Source organism: Oryctolagus cuniculus, chromosome X, assembly GCF_964237555.1.
Source record: "Oryctolagus cuniculus chromosome X, mOryCun1.1, whole genome shotgun sequence".
Classification (NCBI taxonomy): Eukaryota; Metazoa; Chordata; class Mammalia; order Lagomorpha; family Leporidae; genus Oryctolagus; species Oryctolagus cuniculus.
This window is the reverse complement of record NC_091453.1, coordinates 85,225,352-85,240,805: the sequence shown is the minus strand read 5'-3', so window position 1 is coordinate 85,240,805 and position 15,454 is coordinate 85,225,352. Positions and strand designations below refer to the sequence as shown.

The 15,454-nt window shown below is 44.7% G+C and overlaps 1 protein-coding gene across 1 annotated transcript in view; it reads left to right on the top strand.

Moving 5' to 3' along the window:
- Positions 1-10,273, top strand: part of VSIG1 (V-set and immunoglobulin domain containing 1) — a 37,435-nt gene extending 27,162 nt beyond the window's left edge. The window contains exons 4-7 of the mRNA XM_008272858.4: positions 3,741-3,896; positions 4,282-4,401; positions 7,788-7,929; positions 8,889-10,273. Of these exons, the coding sequence (XP_008271080.3) occupies positions 3,741-3,896; positions 4,282-4,401; positions 7,788-7,929; positions 8,889-9,174 (704 nt within the window). The 3' untranslated portion in view covers positions 9,175-10,273. The remainder of the gene's footprint in view (positions 1-3,740; positions 3,897-4,281; positions 4,402-7,787; positions 7,930-8,888) is intronic.
- Positions 10,274-15,454: the final 5,181 nt, after the last annotated feature.

The window sequence follows — 15,454 nt, the reverse complement described above, 5'->3', positions numbered from 1 at the left end:
CCCTGGACACAAGTGCCAGGCACTGTGCTAAAGCCACGGAGATGGAAAAGATGTAAAATGTAGGGTGCAAACCCTGTGAGCTTTTGGTTTGGTCAAGCAGACAGATATGTGACATGAGAGCTTTCTGTGGCGAGCTGCAGGGTGGGGGGTGGGGGGGTGCAGGGAAAAGGCCGAGAGAGCTGGAAAAGGCTTTTCGGGGAAAGTGACTTTGTGCTGAATCTTGAAGGGCGTGCCAGCGCGGTGTCGGGCGGACTAGAGGCTGGGGTAGCAAGCGCCATGCAGGTGAAGGAAACAGCCATGAGCAAAAGGACCAGGCGGTTTGCACGGCCATTCATTTGAGAGATTTCCATTAGGTATGACAACCCTGGGAAATGAATCTCTGAAAAATAGCCAGATAGAGTTTGAATAATTCTTTTGTGTGCATTTGGAATGAGTATCATCTACCTTCTGCAATTTGGCACATAAAAAGAAAGTGATTCATTTAGAGGGGGTTTGAGAACACACCAGAGCGTTTTCATTTATTTTCTGAGGTGAGCCTTTTCCTCCCAGCTCAATCCTGTTGAAAGCAATAAAGCTAAAGGGTAGATCAATGGCTCTGCCATTAAAACGCCCCGTTCTACCGAGGACTTTAACTAGATGAAGTGTCAGCTCGATCCCGATTCAGTAATTCTAGAAAATATATATGTGTAGGACTTGCCTCAAAGTGATTCACTGCGTGTTTTGATAATAAAAGGAGAAAAAGGTGCTTGCCAAAAAAAAAAAAAAAAAGGAAAAGATGCCTACTCGAGTTTTAATCTGGGCTCAAGGAAGAAGTGCAAGTCATCCTAGGGTTTTGTCCATAACTTAGTTCAAGCCCTGGTGTCTGACTTTGTGATGAAAAACTTCCATCGGATGTTCTGTTGCAGTTGTTCTAATCTGCTATGAAGGTTGTAAAATCACCATCTTTTTTTTTAAAGCAGTATCTAAATCTAGGGGTAATTGCAATAGACTTCTGCTTAGATCGCCTAGTTTAGGATAGGCAAATGCAACACATCGCTCCCATCTGAAAAAAATCATTGGTAAGGAAGAGAGAATAAAGAGGTAAGTAGAAGAAGACTTCTTTTAACTAAGACATATTTTTAAATTATTCAATTATTTGAAATGCAGACAGAAAAAGTGAGAAAGAAAGCTCTCTCCTTTCCAGTAGTTTACCCCCCAAATGCATAAAGTCAATCTTGCCCAGAACTTGATCTTGGTCTCCCACGTGGGTGGCAGGGGCCGAAGTACTTGAGTCATCACCTACTACCTCCCAGGATGTGTGTTGGCAGGAAGCTGGAGTCAGAAGAGGAGCCCAACTTGAATGCAGGCGCTTGCATAAGGGATGTGGGAATCCCAAGTGGCATCTTCACCATGCTGGTAAATGCCTGTCCCAAACAGGGGCACCTGCTTAAAGGGGTGGTGGTGAAGGATTGCAAGAGTTACAGCTATGTCTTCTCACTCATGTGTACCAACAGTTAGAATCTGAGATGGCTGTGTAGAGCGGATGTCAGTGAAAGATTAATTTCTCTTTTTTAAAAAGATTTATTTATTTGAAAGAGAGAGAGAGAGAGAGCGCTTCCATTAGCTGGTTCACTCCCCAAATGGCCGCAATGGCTGGGGCTGGGCCAGGCCAAAGCCAGGAGCCAGGAGCTTCATCTGGGTCTCCCACGCAAATGCAGGGGCCCAAGCACTTGGGCCATCTTCCGCTGCTTTCCCAGGTGCTTGATCAGGGAGCTGGATTGGAAGTGGAGCAGACGGGACTCAAACCAGCACCCATATGGGATGCCAGGGACACAGGTAGCAGCTTTACTTGCTACACCACAATGCCAGCCCTGGAAGATTAACTTTAGTGAAAGGAATTAGTTCTGCCCATGGCCAATAAGAATTCCATATGCAAAGCCCTATATAAATTATTTCATTTAATCTTTGGATCAGCCAGAGGTTAATCTCTTATTCACATTTTCCAGATGAGTCAACTGAGGTTTGGTAAGCTGTTTGAACACAGCAGGGGTAAAGTTGCAGAGCGAGGATTTTATGTGGATCCACAGCAGTGCTCTTAACTATTGCATCCCAAGTAAGAGCTGGAGGGCTGAGCGGTCAGAGCAGTTAAGGGTTAACTCATCTAGGTCAGAAAAACCTAGGCCACTGGGGAGTTTCATATCCAAAATAAGATAAGAAAGGGGAGTCTCAAAGTACAGAAGTTGAGATCATTGTCTGTTTATAAAACTAAGGGTCCAATAAGCTGTGCAAAGGAAGACACCTCTGAAAGAGCCTCCTCACCGCCCCTCCCGCCTCCCCATTCGCCCCTAGCCCGTGCTCCTCCTCCTGCGTTGTTTATCGCTGGGGCTGGCGGTTCGGACTCCTCCCCGTGGGCCCCACCCTCGGCTTCCCCCTCCATATGCAGGTGGTGGCCATCTGCTTGATTCTACTTTCTCAATACCTCTCGAATTTGTCTCCTCTCCTTCCTTGGCTCAGGCACGCCTGTCTTGGCGCTAATCCACGGAAAATGCTAAGATGCCCGTGATCACCACTTCCCCTGCTTTGGCTCTTTCCTCAGGCCCTCTGCTCTCAGTAGCCCTCCAGGATGTGGCCTCTACCATTCTCTAACGTCGTCTCTCAGCACTCCCCCATCCCACTTCAGAATGGTGTTAAATGCGCGTTTGGGCTCCTGGGGCCTGGTGCAGTGTCAGGCACACAGAAGGCACATCACTAAATGCGCGCAGAGGGAAAGATGAATGAAGGTCTCGGCGCTGTATAGCTACGCCCCTTCCCCAGCCCCACCCCCAACCCCCGCCCCGAGAAATGGGCTTCCCCTACTGTTGAGGGTCGCGGGCACATCTAAACCTTCCATCTGTTTTGCGCCACCTGCAGTTAAATAAAAGCTAAAACAAACAAACAAACAAACAAACAAAAACAACCTCCTAAAGGAAAAGAATAGTACAGCATCAATAAAAAACCAATTTTGCAAAAGAACAGGTGACCTCAAAGTATTTAAGGGTTCTATTTTCCTTTAAAACTATGCTTTTTAAAGTATAAACTATGCTCCTAGTCGTTTTCGTGTTGTGATAGCCACGCCATGACAGGCTTCTCACAGTGTTTGCTTACATTTGGCTGTTTTAAAGATTTATTTATTTATTTATTTGAAGGGGGGGCAGAGAGAGAGAGAGAATGTCTTCCATCTGCTGGTTCACTTCACAAGTTGCTGTAATATCCAGGGCTGAGCCAGGAGCCTGGAACTCCATCCAGATCTCCCACGTGGGTGGCAGGGGCCCAAACACTTGGGTTACCACCCACTGCCTCCACAGGTGCATTAGCAGGAATGTTGGATTGTAAGCAGAGCAGCCAGGACTGGAACCAGGACTGTGATATGGAATGCCAGTATCGCAAGCAGCAACTTAACCTGCTGCACCACAATGGCGGGCCCACATTTGGCTGTTTTAATAAAGGCATGTTTTTAGATACAATGCCAAAATTCGTGGTTGTAGACTTGGGGAGGAGGCAGACAGAGAAGACACTATTTGAATCTTAATAGCCTTGGCTAGAGGTCCCTGCACTTGAAGTGCTTTACTGCCACCTGGTGGTATAATCATAAAACTGTCCAATGGGTTTTTAGATTTCTTTAAAAATATATATTATGCAAAATGTAAATGAGGAAGTGTCTGCAATTGTCAGAGACTGGCATTCATCCTGCAAGAATTTCACTCTTTGTCATTGCTTTACAGTCAAACCTTCTAAGCCCTTTTGTAGCATCCAAGGAAGACCAGAAGCTGGCCATGCTATCTCTCTTTCATGTCTCTCTGCACTTGGAACACCATCCCCTGTGTACTACTGGTATAAACTTGAGGGAACAAACATCGTGCCAGTGAAAGAGAGCTTCAGTAAGTACAGCCTTTGGCGGCTCCCGAGAAGGCCTGGCATTGGGGTGTGGCTGACAGCATGAGTGTGTGGCTCCTTGCTTGTCCAGGGAGATCTGCCCTTAGGTGGCTGGGGGATGGGGTGGGATTTAAAAAGAACAACTTCCAGCATGATGAGTGTGGTATGGTCTACTCTAGAAGCAAGAGGTGGTGAATACGGAGGGGAATATAGGCATGGTCCCAGGTGGGTTGCCTTGGGAACAGTCCTGAGGGGCCAGATTGGACCCTGGATGCCTCAACAGAGGGGAGACCACTGTGGGGAAGTGGGCGGGTGCCACGTGTTCTGTCACACTGATGTGATCTAGCCCCTCACGAGAGATCTCAGAAGTCCGTTTCCTGATTTCGACAGACCCAGCCACTGGGATTTTGGATATCGGCAATCTGACAAATTTTGAACAAGGTTATTACCAGTGCACTGCCATCAACATGCTTGGCAACAGTTCCTGTGAAATTGATCTAACCTCTTCACGTGAGTTGACTATACAACTTCAACAGTTTCCTCCTTAAGTTATGGGGCCTGGGCCTGTCAGCCAAGTAAATGAATCGGGATCTCTGGCTAATCAGTCCTGCCTCTCCGAGGGTCTTGTGTGCATTATTTACAGGCTGATATGATGAACGACCATCCCGCTGTCTAGTGCTTAGACAATACTGAATGTATCCCACACACTGCCCTAGATCCTTTACAAAAAGCAATTTGTTTAAGCGTCACAAAACCTCTAGGAAGTTGGCCTTGCTATTTGATATGTAAAACAGCAAGCTTATTGATCATATTGGACTGAATTTCTCTCTGTGATGCTGGTGGTAGGTCCAGATGACACTGTAGCTATTTATGTGATGCGTACATGGCTTGCAAACTTGTCCAGTCCCTGACTGCTTTAAGAGGTGCCTCTTATAAGAATAGTAGTGATCACACACACCTCCAAAGCTAGTATTTGTGCAGCACAAAATGGATGCCAGACAGTCGGCTGCGTGCTGGGTGAGCATTGTCTCAATCTTTCCAAACACGCTATCTAGGGGATAGAATCCAGTCGGTAGCCTTTCGTTCCTCAGGAGGACACACAAGCTCAGGAAGGTCAAAGACTTGCCCAGGGTTGCCCAGGAAGTAGCTGGTAGAGCTGGGATGCCTCTGAACCTCAATCTTCCCATTCAAAGGTGCTTACTTACTCCCTAAGCATAAGCCTTAAGGCTTCTGGAATTGTTCTAGCCGGGCCATCCAGGAGAAACCCTTACAAAGGCTGTCTCACCTCACCTCTCGAGAATCATTTCATCAACATCTGGGATCTTGTCTCTGCGTTGTCTTCTAACTTACTTGGGATTTGGGTTTCAATATAAGCCCTTTCCAAGGGTAGCAGGTTCCCTGGGATGACATAGCTCTCCGGGTGAAGCTAGGCTTCCATCCTTTCGTGTACCCTGAAGCTTGTTCCTTCATTCTCCTCTCACTTGCAGCCATCTTCCTTTAGTCACTCCTGCTGTCTTTCTTCAGGTCTCCTCCAATCTCTTTTTGCCTTCCCAGATGCATACTCACACCGCACCTACAGACACCCATCAGACTGGGGCTTGGGCCCCACCCCCTTCCTAATCCTTCCAGTGCTACTCAGCATTTGCCTGCCTCCCTTTCTTTCTTCCTCAAGAATTTATTGGGGATCTACTATGTGCCAAGACCATCCTAGGTGATGCAGATACAGAAATTAAGGAAGATCTTTGTTCTACATTCAAGGAGTTCACAGTTCAACTAGAAGAATAAATAAACGAGGGAAACATGCTAAATGCTCTGGGAGAGGCCTGTGCAGGGTCTATAGGCCACCAATGAACTAACAATGATGCATAAAGAACTGGGGCCGGCCTCACCAACATGGCGCCTCTTGGACTGGATCTTGAAGGAACTGGCAAAGCCTGTTGGTCTAGAAAATATGGACGCCAAATGATGACAGGAGAGAGCAGACGCAGGAGGGCAACCAGGCCATGTGGGGGAAGAGGGAGTGAGGATTCCAGGAAGGATGTGTTTGAGGGGAAAACAGAAGAAATGGAGAATCTGATGTGTTCAAATCTATGGAAATGAATTGTTTTGTTGGAAATTTTGGGATGAGTGATGATGCATTAAAAAAAAGAGGGGCTGGAACTGTAGCATAGCGGGTAAAGTCGCTGCCTGCAGTGCCAGCATCCCATATGGGCGCCGGTTTGAGTCCTGGCTGCTTTACTTCGATCTAGCTCTCTGCTGTGGCCTGGGATAGCAGTAGATGATGGCCCAATTTCTTGGGCCCCTGCACACATATGGGAGACCCAGAAGAAGCTCCTGGCTCCAGGCTTTGGATCAGCGCAGCTCTGGCTGTTGCGGCCAATTGGGGAGTGAACCAGAGGGTGGAAGACCTCTCTCTCTCTGCCTCTCCTCTCTCTGTGTGTAATTCTGACTTTCAAATAAATCAATAAATCTTTAAAAAAATTTTTTTAAAAAGTATCTCAACAAATCCCCAAATGAGGATTTGGGATTAATGAGGATTATTAACCTCAGGGAAATTTTCAAAAAAATGTTGTACAAGGAAGAATCAGCTTTGAACACATTTTTACCTAGTCAGAATCCTGGAAACTCTAAGGACAAGTTAAGATATAACTAACTCTAGAGGAGAATATGATGGGGTATGAGGAGAGTGGTGTCACAGAGTTCATCTCCAACTTCCAGAGTAGGAAGTCGGGAGGAAGTGATGAAACGGAAGGACGCATCAGAACAAGCATCAACAGAAAGATGAGGGCCAGAAGATTCAAACTAAGGTTAGGAGTAGTTTTCCCCAGTGAACGAGACTCAGAGACAGGGAGGAATGGAGCAGAGGGCTGCTATTGTTCTTAGAAGCTCAGTAGCAGTATTTGACTTCTTAAATTCTTTATGAACAAGCCAGTGCTATGGCATAGCGGGTAAAAAGCTGCTGCCTGTAATGCCAGCATTCCATATGGGTGCTGGTTCGAGTCCTGGCTGCTCCACTTTCGATTCAGCTCTCTGCTATGGCCTGGAGGTGGGGGGAGTAGAAGGTGGTCCAAGTCCTTGGGCCCCTGCACCCTCTTGGGAGACCCGGAAGAAGCTCCTGGCTTCTGACTGATGCAGCTCCAGCCGTTGTGGCCAATTGGGGAGTGAACCAGCGGATGGAAGACCTCTCTCTCTCTCTCTATTTCTCTCTCTCTGCCTCTCTTTCTCTGTGTAACTCTGACTTACAAATGAATGAATAAATCATAAAAAAAATTCTTCATGAACAGTTAAAAGAAATGGCGACTCACCCAGCCTCTCCTCTCAAGACATCAGCTGTCTGTCCTTGTAGGAGGGGAGGCAGCCTGGGAGGGGGCTGGCTTCCTCCCCAGACATGGTCTCTCAGGGACACCACCTTGGAGGCGTTGCGCTCAGCTGGATGGCTTTTCTCACCAGCTGCTTGTCTACTACGGAAATGGGCATTTCCTTCCTGCTGAGGAGAAGGTGTGAGGCTCCTTGATGAGCATGGTCTTGAGAGGGACCTATTGCAGAGGCATATCTCTAGGGACTCACTGTCACTCCATGGTGTCACTCTCTGTTCAAGCGAATGTACACTGAAGACTTCCCTAAACCCCATTTTGGAAGCAACCCTGCCTCCCCAGGGCGGGCATATATATTTTTTTTCATCGTGAGTGTAAATGCCAGGGGTTAAGCTGCACGATCAAGTCAAGCTGTCTTCCACAATGAGCCCAGTTGGCAGAGTTCTAGGAGTTTGCAATCCAACTCACGTATGCAAGTCCCTTTCCTGCTATGTGCATGTCCCAAACCTCCCCCACTAGTCACAAACACACATGTGTCAGATGACAGGATATTCCGCTTGACTATCGGCTCGTGTCTTCCAGATCCGGAAGTTGGGATCATCATCGGTGCCTTAATAGGCACCCTTGTGGGTGCTGCCATCATCGCCTCTGTGGTATGCTTCGCCAGAAACAAATCAAAGGCCAAGGACAGGAAGAGGAATACTAAAGCCACCACAGAACTTGAGTAAGCCCTTATTTTGTTGTCTTCACCCAAGTGCAAATATTTCTCTGGCCTGTCTCTTTTACACAGCGCTCCTTGCAGCAAGAAATATCAGAAGCAGCTTTTTCTTCACTCTCATTGCTTTTACAAAAAGAATCACGAAGGCCACCATTTACTGAGTCCTTTGTGCCAAACTCTGTTCTACCCACTTGATGTATAACAGACTCATTGAACCACCACAACTGTTTTAGGTTCAGGAAAATGTGTTACTATATTAACGTACTTGTCTTTATGCCAACCATTATAATATTTTTAAAAATTTATACAAGGAAAACAAATTTCATATATACAGATTTAGAAGCCTAGTGATACTTCTCACCCTACCCTCCCTCCTGCCCATGCTCCTCCTTCCTTTTTTATTGTTTCTTTCAATTTTTGCAAAGTCGTTAATAATTTTAAATACTTTTTATGGAATAAGAGGGCCATGAAAGGACAAGTACCTAGAGCCCATGGGGATCAGAGTGAAGCCTCCCCACAGCCCATGCTATTAACCACTCTTCTATTTCTTCTCTAGTGGAGACCACGTTTGTTCATTTGCCACCCTTCCATCACCTTGCTCCCCCATGTATGTATTGGGTACTGAGCAGGTGCCAACTACTGTGCTAGATGGAGTGGGGGATACAGATGCATCAGAACTGTGCATTTGATCCTCAAAAAGCGCCTTAGATTTTTAGACTCTTTCATCCTGACATTAGTTTTCCACCTGTTAAACACTAGTCTGTATGTCTTGAACTTTCATTTCATTGTCAAGACCTAAGCTTTCTCAATCCCACTAGGGACACAAACAGTATGAAAGTGAGTCAGAAGATCATACATAACAGATGACTTGAGTAGCTTTGGGACGTTTGTCATTGGAGCTACAGAGTGAAATTTTAGACTTAGGATGTTGCTAACTTGGCTTTTCTGGGATTTCTTTCTTCCAGACCAATGACCCAAAAAACCCAACGTGCAGGGACTGAAGCCATGCCGACTGAAGACGTTGTTCAGCTAGAAGCAGCTCTGCCACCTTCCACTCATGAGACCGACCCTGCCACCATCATGGAACCAGACCATGAGCTGGCCTCGGGGCCAGAAGGTGTCCAAAGACAGGGGCCTGTTCTGCAGCCTGAGCTTGAGATCGAGCTAGAGCCAGAACCAGTGCTGGAGCCAGAGCCTGGGATTGCAGCCGAATCCCAGCGTGATGAGAAAAAGCGAGTGGTCAAGCCATAGGCTTGGGCCCCAAGTGCATCATTCATGATCACTGCGGAACCCATTACTGGTGTTTGGAATTCAGTTCCCCTAACCAATCCCCATGTCCTCTCTCAGTTCTGACCAACCCTCTTCTAACAAGGTGCTCATCCTTACCATGATTCCAAAACAAATGGGTCAAGATAGCAACTAAATAAATGCAAGGGTTCCTGTATGACTAGTATAGAGTACTTACAACTGTAACTAACATGCATGCATTACACATGACAAGGCAAGTGATTTCTAACTCAGTTGAAAGAATTTTGCATCAGCATCTGTGTTATATTTCATAAAATCTTTTTTCTCTATTTTTAGCTCGACTTGGTTACATTCCACATATGTACATGACAAGGTGGCATTAATGAAATTCAATATCACTTCTAGGTGAGTTGTCAGGCTTCCCCATTCATTTTTGCACTTAGCACTAAGAGAACTCAACAGCATTATCTCATTGATTGGAAAAAAAGTTCTCCAAAAACAACAGAGGAGAGTTAGTAAAGGGTACCTGGTAATTGTTACACAGCATTTAAAACAAGGTCGTATAATTGACACCTCATGTGTCATGTTAGGTTTTCCAAGGAATCACCCTCATTCATCTTCAATATCTAAGCATAACAAGTTTCAAAAGATCACCCAACTTTTAAAGGCCGGATAAGGTAGAGGTAAATGATTTTAAATCGCTTTCCCACAGTGAATACAAAGTGTTGATATCATAGGTGATGTAGAATTTGGCTTTGAATAAGCTATTATGTTATCAGTTGTGTCTGATCTTAGCTACTCTGAAGGAGCAGACTAAGAAAGTGTTTTAAATGAACATTTAAGATCTATTTTGGATTATCTCGACTATTTAAATGATCTGTGTCACTGTTGGTACCCTTCACATTAATGAAGACATACCATTTTTGTAGGAACACTAAATATTAACTAAAATGCATTGATATCACCTCTTTACCTGTTTAAAAGTCTTTTCATGATCATATTTCATCCTCATCCCACCTTGAAAAAATTTACAGGTAGACTTACTTTTTTCATTTGTGTAATCAATCTTTTAAGGCTCAATAAATAATACTCAATAAAATTTCATTTTAAATGACTCCTAGGGTAAATGTTTTCATAAAAATTTTATTGCCATATCATTTATGTATAGGAAATAGTACTCATTTCATGTGTTCAATTTGACAAATTTTGACACATGGACACACTTGTGAAACCACCATCCCCATCAAGATAGAGAACACTTCCATCAGGGAAAACATTCCCTCATGCCTCTTCGTGCAATTCCACCATCACCCTGGATCTAAGCAACCACTGATCTGTCTTTCATCACTAGAGATTAGTGTTGCCGAAATGGGATCATACAGTTTGTTCTTTTTTGTGTCTGCCTTCCTTCAAGGTGAATCCTTTCCAAAGGAAGTAATGAATCTCTCTTACCACATCCAGATTTTCATGTAGGATTTTAAACTGCAAATCCCCTTCTATATACATTATAGCCATATAATGATTGAGGTATAGTATCTATAGGTTTTAAAGTGGGTTGAAATGGAAATTAACATTATATTGTCCAGAGCTATGGAGAGAAGAGATAGCAAATTTTGACTTATGTATTTTCTTTTTATAAAATTTTATCTATTTGAAAAGCAGAGTTCCAGAGAGGGGGGAGGGAGGGAAGGAGGAAGATAGAGAAAGAGAGAGAGAGAGAGAGAGAGAGAGAGATGAATCTCCCATTTGCTAGTTTGCTCCCCAAATGGCTGCATTGGGCCAGGCCAAAACCAGGAGCCAGGAACTCTACCCAGGTCTCACACATGGGTGGCAGGGGCCCAAGTGCTTGAGCCATCTTTGGCTGCTTTCCCAGGCACATTAGCGGGAAGATGCATCAGAATTGGAGCAGCAGGGATTAAAATTCATACTCATATGGGATGCTGGCATTGCAGGCAGTGGCTTAATGCACTGCACCACAACATTGGCCCCTTATATATTTTCTTTGATGTGTCAATATTCAGCCAATCTCTTGAATTTTTGAAGCACCTATAATTCTATTCACAGACTAATACAACACTATGATACATGGTGTCTGATGGGTACAGGAAACAAAATGATGAAGGTCTTAAGAATAATGTTTAGAGAGTAAAAACTATTCACCAACAATATAAAATGTTAATTACCTGAATGCCCACGTAACTGGAATTCATTTTCCCTTCCATTTGATGTAGAGGCAAGTCACAAGAAAAAAAAAACTGCTATGTAATAGTCCGCTATGCTGCCCGAATTCAGATGGATCGGTGCAACTAGGAACAAAGGCATTGTTGGCAGTCTTACAGAGCTCTGTCCCGATTAGCCCTTCTGTTCAAAATAGTGATGAATAGTTATATTCGTTGTTTTAATGTTTTTTGAGGTCACAGATCACCTTGAGAATTGGCTGAAACTCTGGACTCCTTTCCACTGAAAAATACCATAACACACCAAATATCACATGCAGCTCCAGATGAATTAATTCCACACTCCCTGAATCCCAGATCCAAAACCAGTGACTTAGGTACAATCACAGAAGCATACTTCATAAATTTGTAGATGACCTGCTCCTGGGGGAGGAGATGGTTACTATGCTGTATTTTTGATAGCTTGGAAGCTGAGTTGAAATCAACATAATGAATTTGGCCGGAACGACTGGACAAATCTGGATGTAACAATGGAGAGTTCACGTTGCCCTGGCAGAAACCCTAGCTGGGGGCAAGGTTGGAAACTGAGGTCATTGTGAAGCTGGACCTTCAGATCTTTGCTTTCAGTGGCAGAGGCAGAGACAAAGAGAGAGGTCTTCCACCTGCTGGTTCACTCCCCAAATGGCAGCAACGGCTGGAGCTGGGCCAATCCAAAGCCAGGAGCTTCTTCCAGGTCTCTCATGTGGGTGCAGGGGCCCAGGGATTTTGGCCATTTTCCACTGCTTTCCCAGGCCACAGCAGAGAGCTGGATCAGCAGCAGAGCAGCCAGAACTCGAACCAGCGCCCACATAGGATGCTGGCACTGCAGGCGGCAGCTTTACCCGCTACGCCACAGCACTGGCCCCCCTTGCCACCCTTTCTAAAAGTAGCTGTTCTGTAACTTGTTCTTGTCCAGTGAACATGATCTTTCATTATTCAGTGAGCTCATTCAGTCAGATAACTGCTTGAGCAGAATTCTCACTTCCAAGAGAGTACTGATCTTGCCACAAGTAGTTAAAATTTAAGTGGGTTGTGCCAATAAAGTCTTGAGTCAGCTTCAAACTTCTTAATCATTCATTCTCACCAAAGAGGAACTTCTTTCATCCCTTTGTTTCTGCATGGCACACCTAGGGTATGCTAAAGTCAACAGAACAGTTTTTTGGCTACAGGTCTTTATTCTCTCCAAAGTTGTTGGTTAATTCAATCTCTCACTGCACATTTATTGAATGGCTATTAGCAACCAGATACTGTTGCTAGTGGGACAATGGTGAGCAGTACCAGAGCTAGCCATTGTCCTTATGGAGAATACAGTTTTGCTAACTATAACAAGTTCTTGTATGTCATTAACAATAATGTGTGGACTGTAGGAGGTGAAGGCTGGAATTTGTACTGCACTAGAGAAAATCATAATGATCTACAATGACATGGGATCAAACAGTACATCTTGACCATTATCTAATAAACCATGTACTGTTATACCTCCCCTCTCCAGTACTTCTGTTGAGAAGTTAATATTTGCAAATTTTACACTGGCCTATGGGTAACTCAGATTTGATAAACTTCCAATAAGAATGTGAGAGGGAAAAAAGAGCTTTGAAATCAGTAGGACTCAACATTTTTTGAAATCCCAGCAGCCCAGAGGGTTCTAACACACATATGATGGTGCACTCCTGACAATCAGAGGGCTGGAGTTGGGAGATGATGTACATTCTCAGTGGGAGGCAGAAAGCAGCAGATGTACTTTTCAAAAGTTGACAGTAAAATCTCTGAATAAAGAGCAATAAAATAATTTGCCTAAAATCCCACAAAGTTGAGACTAGATATAATCCTGATTCCCAATGTACTGCTTCTTCGAACTGTATCAAACTACAAATTTCAATGAAGCAAACCCAAGGTTCAGTATAAAAAGTTGTCTTATGGGGCCAGTGCTGTGGTGTAGCGGGTAAAGCTGCCATCTGCAGTGCCGGCATCCCATATGGGCACCATTGCAGCCATTTGGGGAGTGAACCAGCAGATGGAAGCTCTCTCTGCCTCTGCCTCTCTGTAACTTCGCCTTTCAAATAAATAAATAAATCTTTCAAAAATGTTGTCTTACAATGTCTACATGCTAGAAAATAGGTTAGAGGGCTTCATAAAAGTTTCAAACCAACAAATAAAGACTTGATAATTTCAGTTGTCTTTGAAGCTAAAGATAAAACAAAGACTCAAGGGATTGGGCCTGGCAAGACTCAAGGGATTGGGCCTGGCACTGTGGCATAGCAGGTTAAGGCAGGGCCTGTAGCACCAGCATCCCAGATGGGCCTCAGCTGGCGTCCCAGATGCTCCACTTCTGATCCAGCTTCCTGTTAATGTGCCTGGGAAAGTAATGGAAAATGCCCAAGTGCTTGGGCCCCTGCACCCACGTGGTAGATTCAGAAGAATCTCCTGGCTCCAGGTTGAGGCCTGGCCCAGCCCTGGATGTTATGGCTATTTGGTATTTGGGAAGTGAACCAGTGGATGGAAGATCCCTCTCTCCCTCCCTCTCTCTCTCTCTTAATTCTGCCTTTCAAATAAATACATAAATAATCTTAAAAAAAAAAGAATTGAGGATGATAATGACAGTTGCAGGGAACCAGAAAAGGATATGCTAATAATGAAAACTGGTTCTTTTATTTACAAAAGTTCTGACACCAAATTAGAGGGTTTTCCTACCAAACAGTTCTCCAATTTTCTGGGAACACCAAGTGGGCATTCTACAATTTAATTCAATTGGTACACTACTCAGAGTTAACACAGATCCCACAGACAAAGGGCTAGGTCCAACAAGGCTGCCCCCTCCTTCTGAAGCCAGTTCCAAGTAGAGGGTGCTCAAGGTCAGCCACACTTCTGTGCAACTTGGCTACCAATTGGTGGTTTCCATAATCCCTTCCTCGGGTTGAATGGTTTGCTTACAATGGTTCACAGAACTCAGGAAGATACTCTCTTACTGACTTATTACAAAGGCTATGGGAAAGATGCAGATGAACAGTCAGCTGAAGAGGTATATAGGGTGGGGTCCACAGGAGCGTGTGTCCCTGTGGAGTTGGGGTGCATCATTTCCCTGGCATGCGGATGAGTTCACCAACCTGGAAGCTCATAAAACCTCACAGTTGGAAGAATTTAATGGGAGCTTCATCACGCAGGCATGACTGATTATTAACTCACTCTCGAGCCCTCTCCTCTCCCAAGGCAAAGGAGGCTGGGGTTGAAACTTATGAGCTTCTAATCAAGCCTTGATCATTCTGGCGAACATCTCCTTTCCTGAAGCTTTTCAGAAGCCCATTAAGTCACATCATTAGACCAAAAGATTCTCTTATACACAAAATTCCAAAGGATTCAGGCAGTTGGTATTAAGACCTATTACTTCCATCACTCGGGAAATTATAAGGATTTTAGTTCTGTGTCAGAAGCCAGGGGCCAGGACTGAATATGCATTTTAAAAAAAAGATTTATTTATTTGAAAGGCAGAGAGAGGGCAGGGGAGGGAGACAGACTGATATCTTCTACCTCCTGATTCATTCCCCAGATAGCTGGACCAACCAAGTCTGGGCCAGGCTGAAGCCAGGAGCCTGGAACTCCATTCAGCTCTCCCACGTGGGTGGCAGGGGCCCAAGCACTTGGACCATCTTCTGCTGTTTTCATGCACATTAGCAAGGAGCTGGATTGGAAGTGGAGCACCCAGGACCTGAACTAGCGCTCTTATGAGATGCCATCGTTTGCAGGCTGTGGCTTAAGTCACCGTGCCACAATGCCAGCCCGGAATATATATTCTTTATGTCACAGCCAACTTAAAGAAAAGCACTGGGGTAGGTGTTATAACTAATGGCCAATTTTCAGAACACCAGAGAACCTCCATTTGGTCTGATGCTTTAGAGTAGACGCAGAAAAGAAAATGGGTTAGGAACCAAGAAAGTTAGATTTTTGGATAGACTGTTTCTCTAGCTCTGGGTGTTTCCTAATCTAAAATGGAGATACTTTCTGCCTTCTTAAAGGCTATGGTTGAGAATGGACATAAAAACTTCGAAAGAGGGGCTGGCGCTGTGGCATAG